The sequence below is a fragment of the Osmerus mordax genome, chromosome 21, assembly GCF_038355195.1.
Source record: "Osmerus mordax isolate fOsmMor3 chromosome 21, fOsmMor3.pri, whole genome shotgun sequence".
Classification (NCBI taxonomy): Eukaryota; Metazoa; Chordata; class Actinopteri; order Osmeriformes; family Osmeridae; genus Osmerus; species Osmerus mordax.
In genome coordinates, this window is record NC_090070.1 from 4,992,737 (window position 1) to 5,012,208 (window position 19,472).

Genomic DNA, 19,472 nt, shown 5'->3' on the forward strand with positions numbered 1-19,472 from the left:
GAAAGACCTTCGACATACCAATTTTCACTTGTAAAAACTTGAACAGCAACTACACTGCAGTCCCTATGCAACGACAATGTTGTTTCTCTAGGTATTGCCATGTAGTTGCATCTCAGTTATTGTAAATCTTGAAGTGTTCCCGTATTTTGAGCTGATACTAACTAAAGGTGAATATATTGGTGTTTTAAATAAAACAAACTTCCATCCAATTTGAGTTTGCTACCAGCGTTACAGGTGTCACGTGTCGGTGTTGTCTCCCTTTCCTGGGTTCAATTTCTAGCCCCTCTGATTTACTAGCCAGCTATGGCACCAAAAAGTTTATTTTACAATTAATCTATTTACACCTAAAAAAAAATATCACACACCACACCGTTTTCATACAAAAATTACATTTATTAGCCAAACCATGGCAACAATATTTGTTTTCATAAACATACTTAAAATAGAACCAATACAAATGTTTCTTACAATTTTGTTGAGCCAAATTAAGATGAATAGCATATATTAAAACAGAAACCTAGTGTCAATGTACTATATGAAAATGCTATTCAAGTTCAATCAATTTTATATAAAAAACAGCAACAAATTTGATATAAAGTCCTTCATTGACCAGGCACTTGAACAAAACTTCCAAAATGTCACCTCAGGTTAATTTTACTAAAATGTCTTGCCACTTATGTTAGCCACATTTCCTGTTGTCTCATAAAAAGTGTATAAAATACCTAGCACATGGAAAATGTATATCAAAGAAACATGGTACCTTTATGTACAGTAAATATAAAGTATAAAAAACTGAACCTTGAACATAAATTAGCAGGTTCTTGATATAATCCTTCTACATAACAAACATTTTAGTTTAGTCAGTGCATGCTTTAAGCATGAGTACAAAGGAAAATAGATAAGGTCTATAACTTTGGCCTCTAGATGTAGAGGACTGGGTGTCTCCCAGTTTACATTGGCACATATTCTGATGTTCTCAGCTCACATTCAGTTTCACTTTACCAATCAGTCTGGCTTTTCTCCTTCAACCAAATGTCCCTTGCACTTGTGTGGTTTTATGACAAATCATATATTTTTTCTGATGGTCCAAAACTGAAACCGAAATAGACAGATTTTGGCTCAAGTCCAAACGCTTTCTGTGACCACGCACATTGACGGACACAATTTTCAGAAAAAGGCCTTACTAAGTAAAGTGAAGATAAAGGGTGAGCGTAGCCATCAGACTGGTTTGCCACAGTTGATGGAAGCCTGGAATTTTTTTTATTTTATTTTTTATAAAAAAAAGAAAAGGCATTGTAACTTTCTCAAAACGGTGGCTAAGATTGTAAGACAAAAGAAAAGTGACATTCACACATTATAGGAGTGTAACAAAACGTGTTTCTGAGTAGGTTGCCTTACCTACAATATTTAACAAACAAAGCCACAAAAATGTATTAAGTACCTGGGCCCCAAAACAGTACTTCTGGTTGGTTCATATACATATTTATTCATTCACCGATCCGGCTGACAAGACAGGTAGCAGGTGCGTTCAAACAATTCACTGACCTATGGTATATTGTTTTAAACAGGTTACAGATTATCTCCCTTCCAGCCCCAATTTACAGTTTGAAATGTTTTGGAAATATTGTTTTGATGCATGCAGAACAGGGTCTGTGAAAAGTTTGAATGAAATTCAGTTGGTTGTTTCCTGGTCCCAAAAATCTTGGTGGGCAATGATGCATTTCTCCAGCAAGAGGTAAAACCTTCACGGCCCAGACTGGGTTGATTGAATCCTCCACGGCCCCGTGAGTTGCAGACACATTTTTATTGCTGCCAAACATTTATTTTTATCGCCCAGATTAACTCAGCTTTTGAATAAAATGTATTGGATAAGGCAATAAGGCTTCAGAAATCAATCATCAATAAACTGTCTTTGTAATCCTCAAGGGGACGCTTTGAGTCGAAAGTCCATGAGTGTGTAGCGAGATAAGTGAAGTCACACACACACACACACACACACACACACACACACACACACACACACACACACACACACACACACACACACACACACACACACACACACACACACACACACACACACACACACACACACACACACACACACACACACACACACACACACACACACACACACACACACACACACACACACACACACACACACACACACACACACACACACACACACACACACACACACACACACACAAACAAACAAACAAACAAACAAACAAACAAACAAACAAACATACAAACGTTCATTACAGACACTGATGCACACTATCGCCACACGCAGAACATCACGCGTCTAGTACTTTAGTCCACAATCAGGTCGCTTCCGCAATCACAGCTAAACATATCAGACATAAACAACAATTCTATGTAAAACATTACCTTTCACACAGGTGTCCCTATTAGGAAATGAATACATTTGTAGGAACACACCAACCTTCTTTGTCTCTCACACACACACACTGTCAGACTCTGGACTCTGTTTTATTTCCTGGGGGTGTATCCCATGTCACACCTTGCTCTCGGAGGGCAGCTCGCAGAGGGTTCCCACGATGTCGCTGAAGCAGGGCCGGTCCTTGGGGCTGGGCGCCCAGCAGCGTACCATGAGCTTGTACACTCGGGAGGGGCAGCCCTGGGGCAGAGGCAGCTTCCCTTTGGCCTCTCTCAGCTCTGGAGGCATGGGGATGGGGGGATGGGTAGAGGGAGCGAGGGAGTATCGCAGCAGGGTGGAGAGAGAAAGAGAAACAGAGAGAGAAGAAAGAGAAGGACAGAGAGGAGACAGATGAGGAGAAAAAAAACGTGAACAGAGAACGAGAGACAAATAGAGAGACAGAGTGACATGGACGGAGAGGGGAGATGTGAGCAGACACATACAAATTCTTCAGAAATACAATTCACAGAAATAAAAAAAAGCATAATACACATTCATATTAAACCCCAGTCGTCCTTCGGTCACCACCAAGTCCATATGTAACAGAAAAGCACATCCATGGCCTCCACGCTTACCTTCGAGGACCTTGTCGTCAGCCAGCGCGGCGTGGGGCATCTCTCCCAGGCTGAACACCTCCCACATGAGCACGCCAAAGGACCACACGTCCGTCTTGGTGGAGTAGTCATCCTCGAAGACTGCTTCGGCCGGAAGCCAGCGCAGCGGGATCCAGGCCTGGCGGTAGTGATAGTACTCGCTGTGGAAGAAGGAAGGAAGGACACATACACACAAAAGGACTATTACGACAAGTTTGTGTACTAAGACACATCCACATGTAGGACAAGCGAAACACCTTCCTCTAATGCAGGCTATCTTCGATATCTTTGCAATCCATAGCAAAACTTCTGCAACTGGTACCATTCAATAGGCATGTGGTCGACTTGCCAATAGGTGGCACCGTGGCAGCAATGTTTTTCAGACCAGGGGCCTATTCCATAAAGAACGCTCAAAAAAGCTGGGATTGAAGTCCCAAACCTGACTTGAATTAACCTAACAAGTCAGCCAGGGCTAAAGCGGTGCCATAAAGGCCAATTCTAGTTAACGTCATCCAATTCATTCTAGTCAGATTCAAGAAGTCAAGATAATTGCGGAGGCACCATATTCTTAAGCAGCCCGAGAGTTCGAACATCGATCATATTGATCCACAACAGCAAAACACAATATTCAAGACCACATGACTTCTTCCTGAAAGAACGTTCTCTTTAAGCCGCGTACTTTGACAGCTCATCTACCACTTCATCAAAATAAAATGACATAGCATGATTGACATGAACGATAGGCTACGCAGGCCGAGGTCCTTTTTTAGATAGACCTTTACTTCATTGATAATAAAAAATAAATAAAAAAAACATACACCCTCTAAACACATCTAAATTGACTTTTTGACATTGTTTTAAATAAATACTAACCAATACATTATCCAGTAGCCTTTTAATGCGTTTTTTGTTGTTGTTAGATTAGTTTTGCAATTGAAGGCAACTGTTAACTATTATGTAGCTATGAATTATACTGGGATCATTTAGATTGAGACATATGTAGCAACAGCCTAAACTTTTGATATCACAAACTACCATATAGCCATAAGTTTAAAGTAGGCTATGTAGGTGTGTTAATCATTGTTTAAAGCATTAGTTGTTTTTTTTTGGGGGGGGGGGGGGGGGGGGGGGGGATTATCTATAAATGTACATATTGACCTGATAGTGGAAAAGTCAGAAAGTGTAACGTCTGGTTAAACAACAACAACGCGCTAAGCCTGAGTTATCCTGCCCTGGACCAGGTTAGTTTCGCAGTTGCCATAGTACCCGAGTTTAAACTACGTTGAACTGGCTTTATGGAACCGAATGACCTGGAAATGAGTCAGACTAACTGACATAAGCCTGGCTTATTTGGTAAGCTCGCTTTATGGAACAGGGCCCAGGTCTACATACCAAGAATTGAAGACACATAATGCACATCTATATCCAGACCTTCCACAATGAGGACACTTTCAGCAATAACTTACTTTTTTTAATGTGATCTTTTATTTGACATTTGCAATGTCCTTGGCACTAACTACTAAAGGACTGTTGGAACTGTCCACTCAGGAGTACTTATCTGCTGCACTTAATATATGCACTTTTGTTTGTCGCTTTCGATAAAAGCATCTGTCAAAAATCTATCATAAATACATTGGGATATTTAGGGAACGCACTTGTTGTAGACGTCCTTGCTGAGTCCCAGGGCAGACACTTTGACATGTCTCTTGGCGCTGATCAGGCAGTTGCGCGTGGCCAGGTCTTTGTGAACGAAGCGCTGATTGGACAAGTGCTCCATTCCCCGGGCAACCTGGAGACAGACTCCCACCTGGGAGAACAGGAGAGAAGGATTATGAGGAGAGGGACAGTCAACTGGGTGCAGGTTAGAATCAAGAGAAGGAGTGTGTTGACCAACAGTATGTGTACAGTATGACAGGTATGTTTTTATTTGTTTTGTGTATGTGTGTGGACTACAATGTTGTGTGTGGTCAAGCATCGGGTAGTATATACAGTGGCTTCAGACAGTATTCTGAGACCTACGTTTAGCACATTTTATTGTGTAAAAAATTCTAAAGGGATATGAATTGGATTTGAATTCTTTTACCCATTAATCTACACTCAATTACCCATAATGACAAACGTGTTTTTAGACATTTGTGCAAATGTAAACCTGTTTTTAAACTTAAATCTGTCATTGAGATAAGTATTCAAACTGTTTGCTGTAGCACTTCAAACTGTACATATGTGCAACACATACATATATCACAGTACAGACATATTGGTGGCCTTCATGGGCTAGGTGTACTCACTTTCTGCTTGGTGCTGAGGTGATGGGACTTGGGCTTCTCCTCCTTGGCTTTCGCCAGCTTGAGGTACTGCTTCAGATCACCCTGGAAACATGAAACCCATAGAGGTTCATAACGATATTATAACAGATGTGTTTAATGTGTCTAGCCATAATTTCTAATCTGCATGACACAGCGATTTGTAAGACTTCACTTACTCAATCCTGCAGCCAAGTCATGTTTCATCATGCTATGTGCCTTACTACACATGGCCAACAGGTGGAGTAGATGAGTGTATGGAGTTATGGACGGAACTGCAGTGTGTGTGTGCGTGTGTGTACAGTAAATATGTACAGTATGTGTTCATGTGAGAATGTGTGCGTGTGTGTACTACTGTGTGCATGAATGCATGTCTGTATGCATCATGTTTGCATGTGTGAGTGACGTGATATGTGTGTGTGTATGAGTGACGTGGGTGTGTGCGTGCTGAATAATACACAATACATGACTGATGTATGTGTGTTTGAGTGATGTGTGTGTTGTTGCTCACCATGTCGGCGTACTCCAGGACCAGGTAATGGGGCTCGGCTTCTCTGCACACGGCCAGCAGGCGGGCCAGGTTGGGGTGGCTTGTCTTGCCCAGCATCTCAGCCTCACGCCGGAACTCCAGCTGAGCCGCCTCGTCCCGCGTCTGCAGGCTCTTCACCAGGACAACCGTCTCCTCCTCGTCGTCACTCGCTTTTCCTCCCCCTCCTCCTCCTCCTCCTCCTCCCCCCAGGCCCTTAGCTTTGGCTAGGAAGACCTCCCCAAACTCACCTTTACCTGTGTGGAGGAGGAGTGTTACTTACAGGGATTCCTCAATTCAAGATTTTCAGATGCTTTATTGTCCATTATATTGGAAAAGTTAAAATAAAAAAAATAAAAAATAAAGTCTGGCTTCTTTGGCTCACGATCATGTGTGTTTGTATGTTTCTTTGTTATGCTCCATTGGCCACACAATGTGGCCCACGTGAACTAGTGTGTATATGTGCGCACTGGAGCATGTCAATGCAAGTGTGTATGCACGTGTGTGAGTGTGTGTGTGTATGACAGTGTGAATGCCTCCGCCCATACCTAGGGTGGTGATGGTGGTCAGGTTGCTTCGGGGGTACAGCAGCTTCTCAGGGTTCTGGCTGCTGTGTCGTTTATTGTTGCCGCTTGCACCTCCTCCCATGTTGGTGAGAGCCAACTCCTCCTGGACCTCCGCTGTGGCCTGCCCATTGGGCTGGGCACTGCCCCCTGTGGTGGGCACACACACACACACAACAGCATGGTTCCTTCACAAATTCCTCGAGTTTCCAAATGCTGGCAACTCAGGGCTTCAGAAAACACGTGTTTAAAGATGATTACTATTTTGCAGCTTGAGCCAGCTGGATTGTATAAGTAAAACCCTGGGTAGTATGCTGCCTAGTGTCATATTCTGAATCAATTAAACAATCCAAGGATGGGTTATGTTAAGTGTTGTAAGATGACACACACACACACCAACTGGAGACTGACCGTTGAGGTGTTCTGCCTCCTCTCCCTCCGGCCCCTTGTCGAGCCTTTTGGCGTTGCGTCTCTTCTTGCAGTAGAACATCAGCCCCAGCACAACGATGATGTAGGCGACGGCAGCGCCCACCGATAGGCCAACAGTCTGGATCATTTTGTAGGGCGCCCTTTCCTCCTCCTCCAGAGAGTGGTGCACTGGCTTCTCTGTGGTGTTGCGCACGCACGAATAACGGTAAACAAGCTTTTCTTATTTTTATTTTTTTTACACAGCAACATCAATAAATGACATTTAAGGGAATAGACAATGTGAAAGAAACTAAAATGCACAGTTTTTCAAATTACAGACACGAGGCGTTGTCACCCGTTAAACGGTAAAGTGGTGCTGAACACTGTGCTTTTGATTGTCCCCCCAGAGCCTCACATAGTCAGGTGACAGTGCTGTGGGGTAGTACATTTTCAGACAGAGGGCTGATTGAGTTAAGTCTTGTTAAAATAACCCTCACCAGCTGAGATGTCATACCAGCATCTCAAGATGGCTCTACAATATGCAACTCAACAACACAGAAACCCAAAATGACTGGCATCTTGACTTGGAACCCTCCAGATATCAACCATTTCCAGACCTCTTGTTCCTGTGGTGTTTACGTGCCACGTCAAATACAGAAATGTTTCTCAGTAATGAAATATATATGTATATATTTGTTTAACCTATACTGCCTCCATAGGATTTGGTATAACTTTAGTTCACATCAACAGCAACAAATGGCTCCTCATTCATTGCTGTATGTATTCTATCATCTATTACATCCCTGGTTTGGGGGATTCCTGTGAGACAGTGGGTTTCCATTTCCAGAGCATGGAGGAATAAAGATTAGTGATGTTTTTCTTCCTCTTACCCACAACGTAGAGCTGGGCAGAGGTGTGACGGATGTTGCAGCTGTTGCCTGCAATGCAAGTGTAGCTCCCCGTGTCCTCCATGCTTACATCGTGAATGACCAGAGAGCCGTTGGGCATCTTCTGGAACCTGGTGGGGCAACAGCAGCAGCTTTAAGAGGTGGCCCTGGGTGCCCTAGATATTTCAGCATATCTCAATTACTGTACATGGAAGATTAACTGAAATCAAATACTCTCTCTATATCAATAGCCCTTTTTAACAAGTTATTACACACAAATTACACTGGTAACAAAACTACAAAGAGAACAACGTGAGGAATCTCCTCCTCCAGGGATAGTTGGCACATTAACATTAATCATTTATTTTATTAAAATTCATTATGGACGTACTGAAAGTTAGGATGTTACTTCATTAACATGCATTACTATCATTAGTACAATTAGTATGTCGGAGCTGATCTGTGTTGGAACTCGTGTATATTTTGTCGTGCCTGTCAATCCAGCTGTAACATTTCCATTTCCGGGATCACTAAAGTACTTCCCTATCCTTTACTTAACAGTACCTGCTCTTGCTAGGCTCAAGGAACTTGTCCTTCTTCTTCCACTGGATGAAGGGAGCAGGGTCACCTGTGGCCTGGCAGTGGAGAATGGCTGTGTGGCCCTGGTACACTGTTGTGTTCTCTGGCTCCAGCTTGAACACTATGTAGACTGGGAGGGAGGACGGGTGTTAGAGGACATAAAAAAGAGGAACCGGGGAGCCAGTGTGAGAGAGAGAGATGGAAGATGGGAGTGAAAGAGTGGGGAAGGGGAAAAGAGTAGGCGGTATAGGAGGAAGAGAATGTGAGAGAAAGAAAGAATGGGGGAAAAAATTAAAAAAGAGGGGAAAAGAGAAAGCGGTAGAGAGTATGGGGAGACAGAAAGAGGAGAGAGAAAGAGTGTGGGAGAGAGAGTGTGTGAAACTTGCATCGGCGTTTCAAGCTATGGTTGTTGCTATTGACGAGGCAGGTTTCCTACCTGCCACTGTGAGCTGCACGGCTGCTTTGATCTGGCCCTGCAGGCGGTTGGTGGCCGTGCACGTGTAGTTGCCACTGTCAGCCCGCGTCACTGTGGTGAAGTGGAGAACGCCGCCGTTCTGGACCACATGGGCAGGCAGTTCGCTGCCGTCTTTGGAGAGACCGAGGGGGCATCAACAAAGAGATGAAAGGAGATCATTAGAGTTTGTCCAACCATACATTTAGTCATTTAGCAGACGCTCTTATCCAGAGCGACTTACAGTAAGTACAGGGACATTCCCCCCGAAGCAAGTAGGGTGAAGTGCCTTGCCCAAGGACACAACGTCATTTGGCACGGCTGGGAATTGAACTGGCAACCTTCAGATTACTAGCCCGACTCCCTCACCACTCAGCCATCTGACTCCCACATACATTGAGACTCCCACATACATTGAGAGTTAACTTAAACATACTTAACCAGAATCTGTACTTAAAACAATCGATATGTAAAGTTTAGTCGTTGAGAAATTTGAAATCACATGTATAATGAATACATTTTAATGGGGTCTGTACATCATAGAATCTATAACAAGGTACACACACACACACACACCTGCTGGAGCCCAGAGGATGGTGGGGTTTTCGCGGCCCTTGGCGGAGCACTGCACCGTGCTCTCCGTGTCCAGCTCCAGACACTGAGAGGGCTGGGGGGTCGGGGTGAACTTCAGCTTCTCTGAAAACACAACAGGAGGTCAGTCGTGTCTGACATTGGAGGTGGGGGGAGAATACACCCCACAGACGAAATGTCAAGAAAATCTAAACACACACATCTGTCAGTCTTACCCAGTACAAAGACCCGGGCTCTGGCCTCCAGTCTGCCCCCTTCTGTCTGGCTCTGGCATGTGTACATGTGACTGTCATACACCTCCACCGTGTTGATCCTCAGGGTCCCATTGGGAAACAGCTTATAACGAACATCCTGTAAACAAAGTTGATTAAATTCATGAAGAAAAAGTAACTGATATGCGAGTACGTTTTCATATATCCTAGTGGATCTTTTTCATAGTGTTCAATCTTATCAAATTTTAAGCAGTTTGCAGACAGAATGTTCAGGTGTGAAATCCATTCCTACTCATCAATACGACATGATACATTTTAGGGAAAGTTTAGGGGTAGTTATCCCTTTCATTAGGATCTACAGCAAATTACAAACGGTGTGGGGTGAAAAAACTGACCTCGGCACTGAGGGGGGCAAAGTTGCGGTACCAGGTGACCTGGGGCTGAGGTGTGGCCTGGGTGTGGCAGTGCAGGTAGCCTGGTTGGCCTTCTTGCATCTCGGTGTCCACAGGCTTCTCCACCCACTCTGGAGCAGCTAGTTAGGAAGGCAAATTAACATTAGCATTACTTAGCATTAATGAACTAATTAGCGTTATTGCTGACGGAATAGTTAGACACTCCCTGCATCTTAAACTGCATACTTTTTATTTTAATACTGCAGCTGCCAGGGGCTAAGCCCAGCGGACGTATAAACAGTACAGTCAGGTGCTGGTGGATACTGTGTGTGATAGAGTGGGGAACGTGAACGTTGACTTGGCACGCATTAGCAACATTTTGAATGAGGTGGATTATTTAGTTTCTCAAACGTTTTCTCTGGAAGACAAATTGGAAGTAAAGCGACTTGGGACACACCGTCCAAACGTTCAAATAACCCAAAAGAACAACAACAAAATCGTACTCTTTGTGGAAGTTGACGTAAAGATGCTTTAAAGCAGAACTGAAAATGAGTTAAGTTCATCACACCACAGAAGAATGTGCTGTTAACTACCCATCCAAATTCCAATGAAAAAAAAAAAAGACAAGTATGTTAAATTAGGCTTTGAAAGCGTGAGAAAATCAGCAGTCTTCTCTGCTTGATACTGGGGGGGCGTGTCGCCTGAAGGAGATGAAGCTCCGCCCCCTCGAATGTATTGAATTTAGCAAAAACAGCAACAACTAGCTAAATCAATTTCAGATATCAGAACAGACCTACCTGCAGTCTCTGAGTGTTTTATGTGTTAATTACTTTGTTTTTGCATCGTACCAGCTGAGTAACAGAATGCAGGTTATATAAACCGTCTGTGATCTGACGTAGATAGGTGGCTGTGACGTAGATAAGTTGGGTTTTGCTCCGCCTATACAAAACCTGAGCTGAAAACGGGTGAGAAACTGTTCAACGGTGTAACTCCACATTTCAGTGCGACAAAGTTTTCGAGCTTTGCACATGTTTTCAGCAACTCATTTCACACGTACAATTAGGTCCATAAGTATTTGGACATTGACACAATTTTCATCATTTTGGCTCTGTATACCACCACAATGGATTTGAAATGAAACAATCAAGATGTGCTTTAAGTGCAGACTTTCAGCTTTAATTTCAGGGTATTTACATCCAAATCAGGTGAACGGTGTAGGAATTACAATACATTTTATATGTGGCCCTCCCCTTTTTAAGGGACCAAAAGTAATTGGACAATTGGCTGTTCAGCTGTTCCATGGCCAGGTGTATGTTATTCCCTCATAAAGGGAGTTCGTTATTTCATTGACAAGGAGCAGATAAAAGGTCTAGAGTTCCTTTCAAGTATGGTATTTGTGTTTGGAATCTGTTGCTGTCAACTCTCAATATGAAGTCCAAAGAGCTGTCACCATCAGTGAAGCAAGCCATCGTTAGGCTGAAAAATCAAAATAAACCTATCAGAGAGATAGCAAAAACATTAGGTGTGGCCAAATCAACTGTTTGGTACATTCTTAAAAAGAAAGAACGCACTGGTGAGCTCAGCAACACCAAAAGACCCGGAAGACCACGGAAAACAACTGTGGTGGATGACAGAATAATTCTTTCCCTGGTGAAGAAAAACCCCTTCACAACAGTTGGCCAGATCAAGAACACTCTCCAGGAGGTAGGCGTATCTGTGTCAAAGTCAACAATTAAGAGAAGACTTCACCAGAGTAAATACAGAGGGTTCACCACAAGATGTAAACCATTGGTGAGTCTCAAAAACAGGAAGACCAAATTAGAGTTTGCCAAAAAACATCTAAAAGAGCCTGTACAGTTCTGGAACAACATCCTATGGACAGATGAGACCAAGATCAACTTGTACCAGAATGATGGGAAGAGAAGAGCATGGAGAAGGGAAGGAACTGCTCATGATCCAAAGCATACCACCTCATCAGTGAAGCATGGTGGAGGTAGTGTTATGGCGTGGGCATGTATGGCTGCCAATGGAACTGGTTCCCTTGTATTTATCGATGATGTGACTGCTGACAAAAGCAGTAGGATGAATTCTGAAGTGTTTCGGGCAATATTATCTGCTCAGATTCAGCCAAATGCTTCAGAACTCATAGGACGGCGCTTCACAGTGCAGATGGACAATGACCCGAAGCATACTGCGAAAGCAACCAAAGAGTTTTTTAAGGCAAAGAAGTGGAATGTTCTGCAATGGCCAAGTCAATCACCTGACCTAAATCCAATTGAGCATGCATTTCACTTGCTAAAGACAAAACTGAAGGGAAAATGCCCCAAGAACAAGCAGGAACTGAAGACAGTTGCAGTAGAGGCCTGGCAGAGCATCACCAGGGACGAAACCCAGCGTCTGGTGATGTCTATGGGTTCCAGACTTCAGGCTGTCATTGACTGCAAAGGATTTGCAACCAAGTATTAAAAGTGACAATTAGATTTATGATTATGTTAGTTTGTCCAATTATTTTTGGTCCCTTAAAAAGGGGGGGGCCACATATAAAATGTGTTGTAATTCCTACACCGTTCACCTGATTTGGATGTAAATACCCTGAAATTAAAGATGAAAGTCTGCACTTAAAGCACATCTTGATTGTTTCATCCATTGTGGTGGTATACAGAGCCAAAATGCTGAAAATTGTGTCAATGTCCAAATACTTATGGACCTAACTGTATATAATGTACTGAGAAGCAAATCATGGAATTTGCTTTACAGCATCTGTAAAAGAAAGGACTGGCTAAGGGCAAGTGTAGCAAAGAATGGGCTTTTCTGCTGTTTTAGCTTTTCTGCTGTTTTAACTTTGTATCTCAGATGCAATTCTGCATTTGCTGCAGTGTGAACTATTGATGAAGGTAGCCTATAATAGCCTACACTTTTTTAGCCCAATCTCCAAATATCACCACCAGCCGTCACTGGCAGCTGCCCTTACAAAGTACATACCAGAGCCCGTCTACGGAGAGCCTGTCCACTCCCTATTAAGCCCCATTGTACCGAATTTGGTTGCAGTTCCACCAGAGTTCCACTGGGGGTGATCGCCGGCCTGAGGCAATGAGTGCAAAATGAATGGGAGTCTATGGAGTTAGACGGCTAAATTTGTCTCTTTCGCCTGATTGTTGTTGAGAAATCTCAGATTTGATTTTAGTTTTTGCAAGTTCAACATGGATTATAGTTCAAAAGTTGAATGAACGAGTACTTTTTTTTTTTTTTACTCCCAGCAGTGTGTATTTTCTTTGCCTCCCCTTTCGAATGCGAAACATTCAAATTACTAGACAAAAAATTATATCCTGAGAAAAGTGGATTTTGAGAGCTCCATACACCTGCATTCATTCTGCACTCACTGGTGAGCGCCCTCATATGGAACCAGAGTGGAACTGCAACCAGTTCAGAAGCCGGACGTTTCCCGAGAGTGGCAGTTCTCCCCATATTAGACATTCTCTGTACATACTGTTGAATACAATTGGGACCATAGACTATAAAAAGAATGGACAGCATGACAGCTCCCCAATAGTAAAGTCTCTATGGCCCCCAGGTGGCTGGCTCCAGTATAGGTCGTAAGTTCCCCTTAGCGGATGGGACATGAGCCAAACTAATAAAATCAAAGTGCACGTCCCAATTTTTTTTTTCAAAGATGGTTTCTGTCATTTTAGGTAGTTATTATCAGATATATTATCATGCTGATGTCTGTTCAAGTGCTCGTTTTTTGGATCTGTTTGTTTTTAATAATTTATTTGACGATTTAAAAAGGGGCTAGTGTGTGCTCGCGATTGGATTGGGCGAGTGGATGGGTGGGACCTTGACACCAGGGCTCCACCACCCGATCACTAATGCGCAGACTCTGGCTCCAAGTGACACTACCAGCGCACCCGTATCCTGGATATTTTGGCTTCATTTTTGTACAGTGGAAGGAAGCAGAGACGCGTCGTCCATCTTTATACAGTTTATGATTGGGACATATTGTAATTTGACCCTCTTGCTCATACATCTTTGACAGTTTGTAACACAAAATGACTAAAATGTAAATGTAAATTGTCAATATTGTTGAAAAAATGGTTGGTGCTACATTTTGCTGACCAGAAACGTGCATACTGTGGGAGGGCGACCATAGCTCTGTTCTTGTGAGTTGGTCATGTCTGTAGTTCAGAATGTTGTTGCGATGCATCTTTCTCTGCGCTGAGGGTTGTGGGTCAGAATAGCCAGAAAAGTATGTTGGCTTACATTCTACAAAATGCGCCTGAATGCAGTAGGACATCCTGGTATTTTTGGCATACTTGATATACTATGTATTGGGACGTACCAAATCTTTATCTGGCATACTAAATGGTATTGGATATTGAGACACAAGGACTGTTAGTGCAAATGCTTATGCTTTATGCAAAACACTAATGCTAAGCACAAATGCTAACGCTAAGCACTATTGCTAACGATAATGCTAAGCACTAATGCTATTTCTAAGCAGTCCTTCTAAAGCTAATGCTATTGCTAAGCACTAATGCCATGCACCCTTTTTGGCAGGCTTTGTTTTACTTACTGGCCACAGTGATGGTCAGCTCCCGCCTCTTGGTCCCAGCCTTGTTCTGTGCCACACAGCTGTAGGTGCCCGAGTCCTCCCTCAAGATAGGGTTGAAGACCAGGGACAGGCCGCTTTGGTGCACCCGGCCCTCGTCGGCAACCTTCTTCCCGTCACGCTCCCACCACACATCGGGTTCCGGGTAGCCGCGAGGGGACTGGCAGGGGATCCGCTGTGGGGTGTCGTCGGTGAAGACATGGCTTATACCAGAGCCCATGTCCTCAATCTCTGTTAGTGGGTGATGAGGGGGGGTAGAAGAGTGAGAAAGAGAGAGGAGGATGCATTTCAAGGCATATTACCAAAGGCTAATGTGAATTAATTGAGCTCAACTGGCATACGTGAATGGGCTAGATAGTTAGATAAACCTTTTTTGATGTGTATGTAGGCCGTGTGTGCATCAGCATAAGTGTTTTTACCTGCTAACCGAACAGTGGCCTTCAGAGTAACAGCGGGACCACTAAGGCCTTTGGCAACACACTTGTAGAGACCAGTGTTCCGAGGCTTCACTTGGGTGATCAGGAGAGAGCCATTGCCCAATAAGACCAAGCTAGGGAGAGACCAGGTGTGACAAGCAAAGAGCTAGAATAAATCTAATGATTCCAACAGCATGTGTGCCAATACTATCAAACTCACTGTCATGGTTTTGCAAGTCTACTCTATATCAGGCAAACAAGTCGTCAAACACAAATGAGTCACAATGAGATGCATGTGAACCAACACCATACTCACAACAATTACCCCCCCCCCCCCCCCCGCCCCCCACACACATACACACACAAACACACCGTGACTTGTTGGCGACGAGTTCGTCCTCGTGGTACCACTCCATCGTGGGCGGGGGCTCGGCAGAGAACTGGCAGCGCAGGAGAGCCTCCTCATTCCTCAGGACCACCACGTCCTCTGGGGAGACCACGGGCTGAGGGTAGCTCTTATCTACGGGGAGAAAGAAACCGCCATTTTTGTTACTTGGGTATGAACAAAGGCAAACAAATACATTTTGTTATTATTTCCTTAAAGCAGAACAAATAAAATTGTTTATTTATTTTTATGAATCTCATACGGATTCCAGTATGAGAGTTACTCGGTAAAATTCAAAGACAATTCACATGATAATTCAAACCTTTTGTATCACTTTATGTAATAGTTCAGAGTGAGCCCTTATTATGTTATTATTGCATATAACTTGCGAAAATGTACTTTTTTTCGTCCAAAGAATCTGTTCCTGGCCCACCTATGATGTTGAGGGTGAAGTTGGCGTTGCTGCAGACATGGCCGGCGGCATTCTTGGCGCAGCAGTAGTACAGGCCGTTGTTTTCGGGGTTGGCACTGGGTAGTGTGAGGGTGCGCTCCTTGTTGTTGATCTGGTGTGTCCTCTCTGGCAGACGTATGCCATCTCTGTACCAATGGCACGTTGGCCTGGGGGGTAGAGGAACAAAAGGGCAACATAAAGATGTAGTACACGACCCCTTGTGTCTTGATCCATTTAGTTCATGTTTCAATCACACAATGTATGTAAACAATGCAATGGTGGAAGATAAGCTGTCCCCTCTCACCCTCCTCCACACACACACACAATATGGAGACAGCTTATCCTCCACCACTGTATTGTTTATATCGTTTTCAGAAACAATTATATATTTTACATTTCTTTTAGCAGATGAAGCACATTACTTTGACACAGAAGCAGGGTGTTTTGACCATCTCTATAGTTATGCTGACAGTATGAAGAACTCTGGACTACTTTGGTTAAGTGAGCAATTTCCTCGTGAAAAAGCGTTTTGCGTGAATAACAAAGTGGTCGGTATTCCAAGATGTGTTAATAAAAAAAAAATTGTATTTGGCGTCCTCACCTTGGGTGCCCGTCAATGTTGCACCTGAGGATGACGGGGGCAGAGCTCTGGATCTCCTGCTCAGTCGCAGGCTCCTTCAGGGTCACATCCCCGCTCTCTAACCCTGGGGGAGGGGGGGGGGGGGGGGGGGAAGAGAGAGAGAGAGAAAGAAGGGGAGAGAGAGGGGGAAAAAGAGAAAGGAAGAAAGAAAGGGTCAAACCCCTCTCGCTCCTCATTAACAAAAACAGACCAGTCCATTCACACCGTCTGGCTGGCAAGTTTGCGCCGGCAACAAAAACAGGCCGCTCTTTTCAGCCCAACACTCTGCGCTCGATGACACGACAGGGCCAGACCTCGCATCACAAGCGATTCATCTTGGCAGAGGCATAAAGACAGCTTTGTCCGGCTGTGTCCGAAAACTCAAAATAACTTTCTCTCATGCGGGCCCGCCTTACGTTTTTTTTCCCATTTGCGGAAATGAGTAGCAGGGGAAGAAAAGCCCTGGCTCATAGTGGGGTCTGTTGAATAAGTAAGGGGCAGCAGTAATTTCTTAAGGAGGCGCTAAAAAAACAAAAAAGAAAAGGAAGCTGGTGAATGTGGGATGCATTTGGAAACATGCATCCTCTGAGCATGGCGTGTTATACTGTGAGGGACTATGAAACACCGCAAATGTATGTGATTTACTTAAGTGTAATGCAACCAATGGGGTAAAAGTCAAATGCACTCAAGTATTTAAAATAATGAACTGGGTGTATTAATAAAGTAATAGAGAAAATAGGGAGTCGGGTGGCTGAGCGGTTTGAGAATCGGGCTAGTAATCAGGTCGCTGGTTCGATTCCCAGCCGTGCAAAATGACGTTGTGTCCTTGGGCAAGGCACCTCACCCTACTTGCCTTACCTCGGGGGAATGTCCCTGTACTTACTGTAAGTCGCTCTGCTAAATGACTAAATGTAAATGTAATACTCACAAATTATACAAACTATAGTAAAGTACCATTAATAGTAAAAAATACTGACAAGTTGGATGTATACAGATAATTTGATAGATGATGATAAATTCCACAGGAGGTAAAAAAATGGAAAGCTCCAGACTCAGTCAAACCACACCAACTCACATTTAATATTGAACGATGCATTTGTAGAGCGCTCCTCTTCACCAGTGGAATTCCTGTATGCCAGGCACTGGAAGTTTCCAGCATCCAATGTTCGATCCACGGCGGTGAACTTGAGGTTGGGGCCTTCCTGAAAACGCTGTTCCGAGTCAGTCACTGCCTGGCCATTCTGAAGCCAGCTATAGCTCATGTCTTCTGACTCGCTGACCTCGCAGCGTAGCATGGCACTACGCCCGTGCAGTGCATCCTGGGACTTTGGTTCCTTGGTGAAGTGAAAGGAGACCCCATGCACTGCAAGAACTGAGGACATTGAGGAGAGAAGAAATGAGAAAAGATGTGAGAAGGGATTTTACGGAGCCATTTTATACACACTGTTGTACCCAAACACAAAATCAACAACATTTCATGTTACTTTTTTCATAAGCACTTTTATTAACTTTGTAAATATATTCAATGAATTACTCATTCAACCCAGGCATCTTCCCAAATTGATGACTCCTTTATGAAAGGGCCTCATATACCCCCCTCCCCCTCTCTCTCTCCCTCCTCTCTCGCTACTTTGTTCACTGCCACCTGGACCCAGATGTCCAGGTGTGCTGCAGACAGACTCCTTGGCTCCTTGTTAGCTATTGTGAACCCCATGGCTTCCAATCCCACTCACTGAGTGAAGCGCAGGTATGCATTCTGTCATCCATTCCAGACATAAGCCATATTATCTCTGGCTGTGTCAACGTAGGGGAGGGAGTTATTTTGTGAGGTTGGAGGAACACCTCTGAAGCCCTAGCTGTAGTCTATAGTATACTAGGATATTTTATAGTGTAGTAGTACATCGGTGATGTGTACTTCAGGGTGACATCTTCAAAAGACAAAACAACACTTTGCTTAGCGATAAAAGATTTCCATGCTACATATCCATGTCACAAAGAGTCAAATTCTACGGTCCTAACAGGCAAAGAACAATGTATTGAGTAATAATGAGTTTTGGTATTTATTCAAATGCCAAATGACAAACACAAATTTTACCATGCATCAATCAAGGCTCTTAATGCTATCAAGTAAAACTCTGGGCCAAGGGCTCGTGTCATATGGTGTTGTGTCATATGCTGTCGTCATCAATTGAACTAGGCTATTTTGTATGAATTACCCATCTATTGAATTGAATATGTATTGTATATGTGAATTATATATCTGTATTGTGTACGGATTGATGTTTATGTTTTTTAACAGAATAAACTGCAGCATGGAGTTCAAGGCAGATGTCCCTCCGGGGGCATTAAAGTCTTATCTTACATTCTCTTATGTCGTCTACCAATTATTTGGCACTCAAATTAAGTGACATTTGCATATGAATAGGATATTATTTTTTTGCAGATGTTGAATGGAGCCCCAGTGATGGTAAAATGATTGACAGGGCTTGTCTGAGGTGTGGGTCAGAGTGGCCCATTCCTCCAGACAGGGGTATAGTCTGCCTGTCTGTCTCGCTCCAGTGACTAGGGGGCCCCGTCCAAAGTGAAGCCCATGCTGGGCCTGGACCAGTCTGGGACTGGAGACTGGGAAATGAAGTATCTGCTTCCCATGGAGTTGGAGAAGAGTGTGAGAGTGTGTGTGGTAGGCAAGTCGAGTTGTCATGAGCTAAAGGATGAATGAATGGTTTTGGCAAATTTAGCATTTTTTGTCCAGTTGCTGAGGTGGCATCCTGCCACTGACCAGCACACACACTCAAGACTCACAAACAGATTTAAATTGGCCTCTAGTGGTTTTGAGTGTTAATCAAACTGTTCCTGCGATACCTCATATACCTTGCTTTAGTCCTTTCCTGGCATAACACCAAACTTCTTCCACCCTCCTACACAACAGTGTTCGAGTGGCATATTGTAGTTCTCGCGTTGCTTAAATCTATTAAAAGACTCCAGGAAGGAGAGGAGTGTACTTCATATCCAAAAACAATGCCCTCAAGGCTCATGTCTATGAC

At 43.7% G+C, this 19,472-nt stretch overlaps 1 protein-coding gene across 1 annotated transcript; it reads right to left on the minus strand.

Moving 5' to 3' along the window:
- Positions 1–2,212: 2,212 nt before the first annotated feature.
- Positions 2,213–18,142, minus strand: ptk7a (protein tyrosine kinase 7a). The gene is made up of 20 exons (XM_067259789.1): positions 18,022–18,142; positions 17,504–17,800; positions 16,411–16,513; positions 15,792–15,976; positions 15,346–15,493; positions 14,977–15,107; positions 14,522–14,788; positions 9,955–10,091; positions 9,563–9,698; positions 9,333–9,452; positions 8,742–8,891; positions 8,291–8,435; positions 7,730–7,857; positions 6,843–7,037; positions 6,417–6,581; positions 5,854–6,125; positions 5,328–5,408; positions 4,695–4,846; positions 3,022–3,200; positions 2,213–2,685 (listed from the first exon to the last, which is right to left on the minus strand). Exons 1-20 carry the CDS (start codon positions 18,140–18,142, stop codon positions 2,525–2,527), a joined length of 3,273 nt encoding a protein of 1,090 aa, XP_067115890.1. The 3' UTR covers positions 2,213–2,524.
- Between the last annotated feature and the right edge of the window lie 1,330 nt (positions 18,143–19,472).

What these genes read in the sequence shown, in the direction of transcription:
- ptk7a (XM_067259789.1), bottom strand. Translation starts at nt 18,142, where the DNA reads ATGGGGTTCACAATAGCTAACAAGGAGCCAAGGAGTCTGTCTGCAGCA. An exon ending in AACATTGACGGGCACCCAAG is followed by an intron (nt 15,977 to 16,410) that starts GTGAGGACGCCA and finishes TCTACCCCCCAG; the next exon opens with GCCAACGTGCCATTGGTACA. An exon ending in GCTGACCATCACTGTGGCCA is followed by an intron (nt 10,092 to 14,521) that starts GTAAGTAAAACA and finishes CTTCCTAACTAG; the next exon opens with CTGCTCCAGAGTGGGTGGAG.